At 35.3% G+C, this 10,504-nt stretch overlaps 1 protein-coding gene across 1 annotated transcript; it reads right to left on the reverse strand.

Moving 5' to 3' along the window:
* Window positions 1–673: 673 nt before the first annotated feature.
* LOC121430351 (esterase LipI-like) lies at window positions 674–10,270 on the reverse strand. Its single transcript, XM_041627631.1, has 5 exons — window positions 9,975–10,270; window positions 6,005–6,245; window positions 5,276–5,339; window positions 3,112–3,698; window positions 674–2,517 (listed from the first exon to the last, which is right to left on the reverse strand). The coding sequence occupies exons 1-5, from the start codon at window positions 10,113–10,115 to the stop codon at window positions 2,300–2,302; spliced, it is 1,251 nt and encodes a 416-aa protein (XP_041483565.1). The 5' UTR covers window positions 10,116–10,270; the 3' UTR covers window positions 674–2,299.
* Between the last annotated feature and the right edge of the window lie 234 nt (window positions 10,271–10,504).

Consider the following 10,504-nt stretch of genomic DNA (forward strand, 5'->3'; position numbering starts at 1 on the left):
CCCTAAACACGTAATTTTCCTAGCGAAATAGATACCCTTTTTTCATTTTGTTTTTGACACCCTTATCACGTTACGTACGTAACGTGCCCTATATCGTGAAAAGGACATCCTTTTTACGTGTTTTTTTTTGGTCGCGCATGGTATCCACTCGTCAATGTAAGTGCCCCCCCCCCCCGGGATGTGATGACATCATGCAAAAAGCTGTGATTTCAAGTGCACTAGCTTCAATTTATTATGCCTTGTCTGACTTGTAATAATAAACGCGGTCATTATGCAACAGCTCGAAATCAGGAAATGCAATGTTTGGAGTTGGCACAAAATGAGTGTTCAACCAGTCATATATTTGAATTAGCGACATGGTTTGAATAAAAATAAATAAAACGGCTGTTTTCAACTCGCCGTATGGCCGCCGTTGGACAAATGTGACCGAGGTATAACACACTTCCATTTCGTCAACCAATTCAATTCAACAATTATTTCCAAAAGTACAAGCATTCATACAATTTAACATATCTTACAATATAGGAGGTAGCAACTTTGCCAACAGTGTTTGTGACGAGTGCATCGTGACATAGAGACAATAAAAACATGACCCCCCCAAACAAAAACACAAAAAAACTTTCCCCATACAAAGTACATTACATAACAATTAAGGGAAAACAAAAAGAAAGAAAACAATTCAGGGCAAATTTATATACATTACATCAAATGAAACAGTAAATAAATCGTCAAATCAACCCACAACTGTAACTAAGCAAATCCCTCAATATAGGGACCGTATGTAAGTTTTTTTTTGTAAGTTTCGTCTTCAAGCAATTCAAATATGGTGAATTTCTGAGGTCTTTAGATTAATTGTTCCATTTTTTGGACCTTTAAACGAATATTATGCTAATAGAAACACGTCCTGTGTCTTGGCAAATGAATTAATGAAGAGGAGCATGTATTGTATTTATATACATTCTGAATTGTATCAAACAGCTGAGAAAAATGAACAGGCATTATATTGTATAAGCCGATTGAAAAAGTGATAAATATAAATACATTGCTGTTTTACAGTATACATGTAAGCAGCTTAAGCTCTGAGTATAATGTGTTAACTTATGATCTTGGGCTATTCATCGATTCCCGTATGTCTGATTTAGCTAACATGATATCATGATTTATACTACCGAATGTCTTTGACAAATCGACAAAACCCCAACAAGAATTGCGTTCAAACACGTCTACACTTGTGTTCAAAATATCAGTAAGAGCCATACTTCTTGAACATTTGTTCGGAATACTGAGAGCTACCCAAAATATTACATTTACCAAGGAACTTGACAGTGCGTAAAATATTTTCCAAAATTTTGGAAATACAGCTAGGAGAGAACAGATATAGGTCGGTAATAATGAATACACATTTATCACCAGGTGTTACGTACCTGAGCAATTTTTAATCTATCTAGACAGATTCTCTCGAAAGAAATAAATTAGATACATGGCACAGAGGTTTACAACTTTATTTGACAAGTGGACTAAAAATCATCGATTCGAGAACAGTGAATAGGATGCCAACAATTTCAAATTTTTTATCAATGTTTTTGAAACTGGAAGAAGTATTCTATCTAATAAAATACAAAGAATAATTACAAAACTAATCCCCATCTTATAAGTGCATCTGTTGACTCGCGCCGTACTTTGAAAATCAATGAACCAAAATTATATTTTGTAAAGAGATTGCAAATAATTTCAGTATCGTAAGAAACAAATTCATCTATCCTGTACTTATTTCCATTATCATTGTAGTACATTTAACCACAATCATGACATCATTGCATATCTTTGAAAGTTATGAAACGATGGCAACGACGTGGCAAGAATGTAATTTGTTATTTTGATGGAGGGCAGTGACCAATCTGACTAAAGTTTAAAGACCTGTGGTTATAATATATTCAGGGACGGATCCAGGATTTTCAAGGGGGAGGGGCAGTTTGTCCAAGAACAATTTTGACAATAGAAAAAGGGTCTTTACTACCAAATGGATGTCATTTTCTCCCACGCCACTGGTCATGCTGGTTGTACTCTAATCACGTTCGTTCGAATCCGATGTGGTTCGAATCTGAGTCACACGATCAGACTTTAATTTTCATTCACTACGTAAGTCCACAGCAATTCAATGGTTTGTAAAACTAACCTTAACATGGTTGAATTCATATAGTAAATGCCAAAATAGAGTTCTTCGAGATATGAATTGAAAATCTGATTTTCTCGTTGGATTTAATGTAGAAAACATCATACGTCTCTGCAATGAGGATGTTCATACATTATCTCTAATAAAATGAATGGCATCATCCACAATTTTTACACCGGTCGGTATATTTGGGATAGGACCAGCAGATACGATGCCGTGGTAAGCTCCAATGTAGTTCTTCAAATCCACCTTCACTCCAGCATCAACCAGAAGTCTGGCGTAGAAGATTCCATCATCCCGTAGACTGTCCAGGTCTGCAGTTGCGATGAACGCGGCAGGCAAACCTATTCGTGGCAAATTGATTTTTGCGAAACATTTAACATCTAATGCAACTGAAAGTATAATCTTTCAACTAGATCTTTATTAGAGTGTTATATTCGGTATATAGGCCTACAATGATATCGAAATATTATGGCAACATAATGAAAAGTTGATTCAGATAAAAAGAGAAAGATAGCAACCAGCATGAAAAATAGCATTGACAATGTTATTAACATCGAATGTAGTCTAAGAAAGTTATAACTTAGAAAGTATTTTACAAAACACGCACAAAACAGTGATATGCAAATGAGACAGTCGGTGTTCTTACTGATTAACTATTTATTTTATATATCATTTAAATGATTTACTTGTCGATTTTATGATAAATCAAATCGCAATTACAGGTTAAGAGGAACCAAACCTAGTTTCACATCATAAGGGCCGGGGAGATAAAGTATTTTAGATTCCATGTTATGAAATAGCATGAAATGGGAATAGTGAGTGGGTGACATCGTCTCCGGTTTCTTCGTGTGTTTCACCGGTCATGATGTTTTCTGAAATTAACTGTTTTGTGAAATTAGTCGGAACTACAACATGTCACAAATTATGAATCATACCTTTAAAATTCTTCCGGAAAAGAGGAGCAATTCTTGGATCAAGCATTCGGTCTTTGATCTCTTCCCATATTGTGTCATTGCCTCCTTTCAAGGGTTCCTGATGAGTGGGTAAAGAAGTCAAAGGCACTCCCGAACGATGATGAATGATATCATGGTCGAGAACTGTCTTGTAGATTTTCGACTGTTTGAATTCATTACTTACATGTTCGTTCTTTTGCATCTGCCTCATGAATGGACCATCGAATCTTCCGAGGAGATAAGCGGAGAGAAACTCGGCCATACGAGGCTTCGCCACCAAACCAGAATCCCCATGATCGACCACGTATTTCTGGTAAGACGGCGTGTTGAAGTCAAAGCACTGTGTCCATGGATAAAACAGAACTTGGACCTTGATGTTAGGTATAGATTGATCATCGTGGACGAGTTGGCTGATGACAGCTGTTAGAAAACCACCAGCGCTATCGCCGCTTATGACCACGCGGTTAGCGTTTACACCATATTCATGAGCATGATTAAGAAACCATTTTGTTGCTATGAAGCTGTCTTCTACCGCAGCTGGAAAAGGGTATTCTGGTGCAAGGCGATAGCTGAAAATACAAAACAAAAACAGTTCATAAGGTCACTAGGTTTGTCGTTCGATCGTTCCATCTTATGTTCTATTATTTTCATTTCGATTTCTCGTGGTCTACACAGAAAGACTTGCTTTAACGAAGGCGATTTATCTCCATGTTTTCCAACCAACATGACTGACCTGCAAGTACCTTTCACTCAGGTATTTGAGCATGAAATAACAACTGATTGAAATGTAATTAATAATAAGGTTCTTAGCTGCTTTATTATGGATTGTCATATATTAGTAGCCAATTGCTCGCTCTGGATGCAATTTTTTTTTATATTTCAAGGCGTGTTATACAGTGCGTATCAAAAAAAAGTTTACACTTTGAAAAAGACCTGGGAATTAAAAAATATACAACATATGGGTATTTTTTTCACATACAATCTTAGGTTTGGGTCTCATTTATCCAATGAAAGTAAAAGTTTTGACAGAATGTTACACTTGAGTAAGCACTGTCCATTTTTGTAAAGCTCGCAGAAATCTGTTTGCGCAGAAATGCTCGTTTTCACGCTGTCAAGTGGAAAGGGCGAAATCAAACTTACTCTGCGACACATTTTTCATACATTTCCCTTGCACTTTTAGTCAACTGAAATAAAACAGATACATTCAAGAATCTTGTAACAATTGACATTTCAACACTTAGTAAGCATAACCTTTAACCTTTTTGTGCCAGCTAGATCTTAGGACATAACTGAATCTGAACAAAAGTTTATTTCAGACATCTAGCATTTTTTCACTAAGTTTTTATCATTTAAAGTGGGTTTACATGTCATTTTTCATTTAATACTTGTTTCTCCACACTTTTCCCAAGCTTGACAATGATTATCAAAATGAAAATCAAGCCTTAGCCATTTCATGTAAATTACAGCTCAGTGTAAAGCAAATATCGTCACGATGGCCTCGGTGTGTGGGGAAGTGGGGTGGGGCGCAATGCACTCTTCGAAGTGTTTTTGGCAAGGAAACACATTCAAAAAGGTAAAAGATATCTTCAAATCAATTTTCCTCGCTAAATTCCACATGTTCTTCATGATTAAGGTCTACTTATTTATCGGCATAACTATTTCAAAGTTCTGCGCAAATCATTTTTCACTAACTTTTCAAAAGTGAGTGGTGCTCACTCAAGCGGAAATATTTTTCGACAGTTATATCGTCATTTGCTTAAATGGATCTGTACCAATGTTAAAGTGTGGAAAAATCGTCAGGAAATTACAAATGTATAATTTTACAGGATTTTTTTCAAAGTGTAAACTTTTTTTGATACGCACTGTATACTAATAAGATCGCAATTCGACGCTGAATTCCCACACAAGAATAACTAATTTAACCATTAACATGGTTAGTATATAGATTACGCGTATATGAACCAAGTCTGATTGCATTTTGTTCTTGATATGAATCAATTGGTGAAGCCGCTACAAACTTTTCAACAAAATAGCTGATCGAGTGTCACCCTATCAATAATTCAGCCTGGCACATTCTTGGCCACCATAAACGTGTTGAATATAGGAAAGTGTAATTATGGTAAACTACTGTAAAGAGAGTTCTTACTCGACAGATACGACCACCATATTAAGCTGCTCGGCGAGATATCTTGTAATCGGACCAGCGGTCTCTGCAGATAATAGGAAGGGGAATAATCATGAACATGATCATGATGGAAAACAAATAGGCAAACATTATAACAAAATGAATCAAAGCCATACCTTAAAGATAATGTTGATGACTCGATCTCAATGTACATTAAATACTACCGGTAATTGTAATATAAATCCTTTTAAATGAAACAATGTACGTGTCATAATAGTTAACTTGAATTTGAATACTATAGCTTGTGATAGGGAAATATGGAAGGTAGGGCCGAATACAATGTATAATGACGGTCACTACATTGAAAAGGGAGAAGAGCCGTGAGCAGATCAAATAGGGCAAGTGATTGAAGTCCATGGCAACTGCATGATTTTTTTAAGTTACTAGTTACTTTTTGCTACTTTCACCAATTATACTCTAATCATCTAAACTGGATCAATGCGAGCTTTCATCTGTCAATCGTTATATCTATTACATATTGCGCCAACCATCAACATAACCGTAATCACACGCACTGATTGAATGATTATAGTTTCATCAGGAGCGGATCCAGAGTTGGAAATTTACAGGTTGCGAATGTCCTGAAAATTGACGAGCACAGAACGTCATAACTTCGAAGGTATTTTACAGGGTGCAATCGCGCCATTTGCCCCCCCCCCCCTTCGAATCCGCTTCTGGCTTTCATCTTACTTGTAGATCCAAATCCGAATCCTCCTCCATGGTAATAGATCAGTCCGGGAGAAAGGTTTCTTCTGTCAGTAAGCGGTGTATAGACCAAGACCCTAACCCCGTCAAATATAGTGTAGTGTGCTTCGACGTTCGAACCCTGAATCTTCGAGTCCGGGGCCTTTAAAAGCACTCCATATAGGTAGTTAAAGGTTCGGTAGTAGGCTCCTTCATCACCAGGGTTTACATAAGTTCGAAAAGTCGCCTGGTATTGAATGAAAATTCATAGTTGGCATGGTTGGGAGTTAATTGAGGAAGGCAAACCTTATATAGAGAGATCTATATGAACCGATGTAACTTGTTCTGTCATTTGGACTCTGTCTGCCCTTTCCCCTTCCCCTGATACATTTTATTTTAAGAGACTAAACCCCTATCCTTTTATCTATTAGTCCAAGATAGGCCCGTAGACACTTGACCAAACCTTGTTTTTACATATATTCAATATTTTTTTATGTTTTTTTTTGTCAATTCGAAGGTGCTGATTACGAATCTGAATGAAGCCACTTGTGTAACCTTGAGCATCCAATATGGCCGCCAAATTATGCAAATTACCCATGAAAATCATATAATTACCCGCACATTGGAAATAAATTGGCTATTATTACGGTGTTGCAGGAGTGAAACACTCTCTGAAAAAACGATTTTTGACTCAAAATTATTTTCTAGATATTCAAAATGGCCGCCATAGACCCCTGTATTATGTACAATATGAATGGGGACAACTAAATTTCACAAAAGTGAGCACTAAATGCAAGTAATTGTGATTTTTCGTGAAATGATGGATGAAAACATGATTGGTAACGAAATGTATCATTTGTTATGTCATGTATGTAATAAATGAAGCATTTTAATATTTAAAAAAAGCCACCAAATGTCCTGACAGTATTATGTACAATGTTAAGACAATCACAAGAATGGGTACTAACATGCATATTACTAGTATTAATATAAGCGAGTGGAATACTGGCTAAAAACATTATTAAAAATATATTAATGCAATTTATGTGATAAATGCTGTGTTTTGACATTCAAAATGGCCGCCATGGGCCCATTATACATTATGTACAATGCGATTGGAAAAAAATTATTTTCAGAAGAGTAAGAAATATAAAATGCATGCATGTAATTGTGATCACCGAGTAAAATAATGCCTGAAAACATGTTTTCTAGCAAAACATATTATTCCTTTTGTCATCCATGAAATAAATGCTGTATTATGAAATTCAAAATGGCCCCTTTATGCCCTAACAGTATTATCTACAATGTAAATGGGGACATGTAATTTTGTAAGAATGTGGATTTACTTGACAATGAAATCCATATAATCATGTTGTATGATAAAACATTATTTGAAAACACGATTTTTTTAAATGAAATATAGCATTTCTTTTGGCATGTAAGTGATAAATACTGTATTTGAAATTTTAAAAGGCCCTAACTAAAGCCCTAACTAAATTATGTTACATTCGTATAGGGAATCTACTTTTTACCAGAGAGAAAATCATAAAATGCATGTAACTGTGATGTATGAGTAAAGATATTGTCTTAAACATGATTTCTAAATAAATACATCACATTCATATTGGTCATTAAGGTATAAGGTTGTGCTTTGAAATTCAAAATGGCTGCCATAGGTCCTAAAAGTATACATTGTAGTTTGGGACATATAATTTTGAAAGAATTTGGCATTGCTGGACTATAGATATTGCATATCACAATTGTGATGTAAGAGTGAAATATTGCCTAAAACCATGGTTCCTAACGAGGTATATCATATCTGGTGCATTAAGGTGATAAATGCTGCATTCTGAAATGGAAAATGACCGCCATCAGCCCTTATTGTATTATGTAGCTTATTTTAATGAGAACAGATAATTGTCACGAAAGGGCATATGGCCGCCATTTTGAATGTTGAAATATAACATTTATCAGCTAAATTCTAGATGATATGATATATTTCGTTAGTAATCATGTTTTCAGACAGTGTCATACAACACCATAGTCAAGCAAAGCTAAAATCTGTTGAAATCATTAATTTTGTCCCCATTTACATTGTACAAAATATTATGCTGTTGGGGCCTGTAAAGGCCATTTTGACTTTCAAAATACAGTATTTATCACCTACCTGGCAGAATTACTGATATATATTGTTAGAAATTGTGTTTTCAGACAATATTTTACTCATAGATCACAATTACGTGCATTTTTGGTGCTCACTTGGCGTGTGAAAATTTATTTCCTAGTTCGCATTGTAAATAATACAATCAATGTCTATAGCGGCCATTTTGAAATCAAAATACAGTATTAAACACAACCTTTAAACCTTAATGATATATTTCTTTAAAAATCATGTGGGTTTTTTTTTCGACAGTATCCCATTTATTCAATAAAAATAGATGCATTTCAGTGCTCACTCTTGTGATTTCTTTGGTCCTCTTTATCATTGTACGTAATACTGTTAGGGCCTTTGGCGGCTATTTTGAATATCAAAATACAGCATTTATCACATACATGAAACATCAGATAATATATTTCCTTCGCAATTTTTTTTTAGTCAGTATTCCACTCGTTTCCCTTGATAATATACATTTTAGTTCTCACAGACTCACTTTTGCGATTTTTGTTGGCCCCTTAGCCATATAATATAATACTATTTGGGCCAGTGGCAGCTTGTTTCAATATTAAATACAAAAATTTTTCCAACACATGTTCACATTGATGATTCATATATTACTTCGCCCATAGATCACAATTACTTGTAGGGTTTTTTGGAAAAATTATTTTTCCCTATTCATATTGTACATAATTAGGGTACAAAGAGGTCTGTGGCGGCCATTTTGAATATCAAGGTATAAACATTTTGCCAAAAAATGTTGTTTTTCAGAGAGTATTTCACTCCTGCAACACAATTACATACATCTTATGGCAAATTTGCTGGCAATTTTATGATTTTCATGGGTAATATGCATATTGACTGATTGATTCTTTATTTCCATGCACTACAGAAAATATATTGACAATATTTCACGGTAAAATAACAATAAAAGATCGTTGCATGGCGGGGACAGTCATAAGCACAAAATTTAGAAGTTTAGAGACTGAAAACAATGAAAGTTATGGAAAATGGACCTAATTACCCCTTTTGACAAATGAGTTCTTCAGAAGAGTTTTGTTGCAAAAGGGGTTGGGTTTACTCCAAGAAAATCTTTTTTTTTTTTATTCTCCCATATTGCAATATTCTTATGCAAAACTGAATTTTCACGGTACCCTTCCATGAGAACGTAAAATTGGGTATAAAAGAAATCTACCTGTATTCATATTTTTTATGATATTCTTTTCCAAAAAAAATCGAACCCCATTTGCAACTGAACTGAAATGGACCTAACCCCTTTTGAAAAAACAGTGATTTTCTTTGCCATTTTAGTTCACTTTTAAATATGAATTTCAATTGTTCTTTGGTATCATCTTATAGAGCTACTAAAAATCTACACTTTGAGACATAAATTCCGATTTGATGAAAAATAGACCTACCCCCTTTTGCAAGATAATTATATATATATAAAATACATTCCGGGAATAAGGTATCATATACATACAATTAAGTCAAATGAACTGCTCGGAGATGCATATTTTCATGAATGATATACCGCATATATTATACACACGCTCCCTCACACAGGAAAAAAATGACCATGACTATTTGAAACTTTAAGCAATTTAAATTCTGTTTCACATACCGATCACGCAAAACGGCTATAACAGGCATCTAAACCTGTAAATGATCAACACACTCAAAGGGAGACCTGACGGTCAAGACTACTAACTTGGCTCGTTCCTCAGCTCTCGACCTGTTCAAAGTTCAAGCACACGTAGAAGAACCACGACTCGAATCACATACACAATCTACTATTGAACTTCAATAGGCCCTACTTACAATGAGTGCTCCTGCCTTTATTCCAGCTATCATAAATCTGTAGTGCCATTGATCTACCATGTCCTGTGGTACGGGTGTGTGGAAGAGATAACCCAGGAGAACGGCCAGGCCCAAAACAAAAATTGTTGAGGAAGTATTCATTCTTGTAAATTATGACAATTGAAGATGTAAAAAGGCAAATGCTTTTCAGTTTAAAAGAGACTATCAAGCAGGTGACAACCAGCGTCTGATTAGCAGTTCATATATGAACGTGATTGACCCCGGGGGGCGGATCGAGCGGCATTTCCTTTGACGAGTAGAAACCATATGCGTGACCATGGAGTTTCGAAAAGTACTAAACAAGCTATTTTCTATGTTCTAAAAATGAACCCCTTAACAAGTATTGGATACAATTAAAACAGAACCTTGCACAAGTATTCACTGAATTGACCATGTCGACCCCCTATAAACAGGTACAACGAGATTTAAAGGGGAAATCCAACTCAAATAAAAACTTGTTTTTATAAGAAAAAGAAAAATCAGACAAGTTG

This window comes from Lytechinus variegatus, chromosome 16 (assembly GCF_018143015.1).
Source record: "Lytechinus variegatus isolate NC3 chromosome 16, Lvar_3.0, whole genome shotgun sequence".
Lineage (NCBI taxonomy): Eukaryota > Metazoa > Echinodermata > Echinoidea > Temnopleuroida > Toxopneustidae > Lytechinus > Lytechinus variegatus.

What these genes read in the sequence shown, in the direction of transcription:
- LOC121430351 (XM_041627631.1), bottom strand. Translation starts at nt 10,115, where the DNA reads ATGAATACTTCCTCAACAATTTTTGTTTTGGGCCTGGCCGTTCTCCTG. An exon ending in ATGGTGGTCGTATCTGTCGA is followed by an intron (nt 3,699 to 5,275) that starts GTAAGAACTCTC and finishes TTGTATTTTCAG; the next exon opens with CTATCGCCTTGCACCAGAAT. An exon ending in TTTCCGGAAGAATTTTAAAG is followed by an intron (nt 2,518 to 3,111) that starts GTATGATTCATA and finishes TGCCACGAATAG; the next exon opens with GTTTGCCTGCCGCGTTCATC.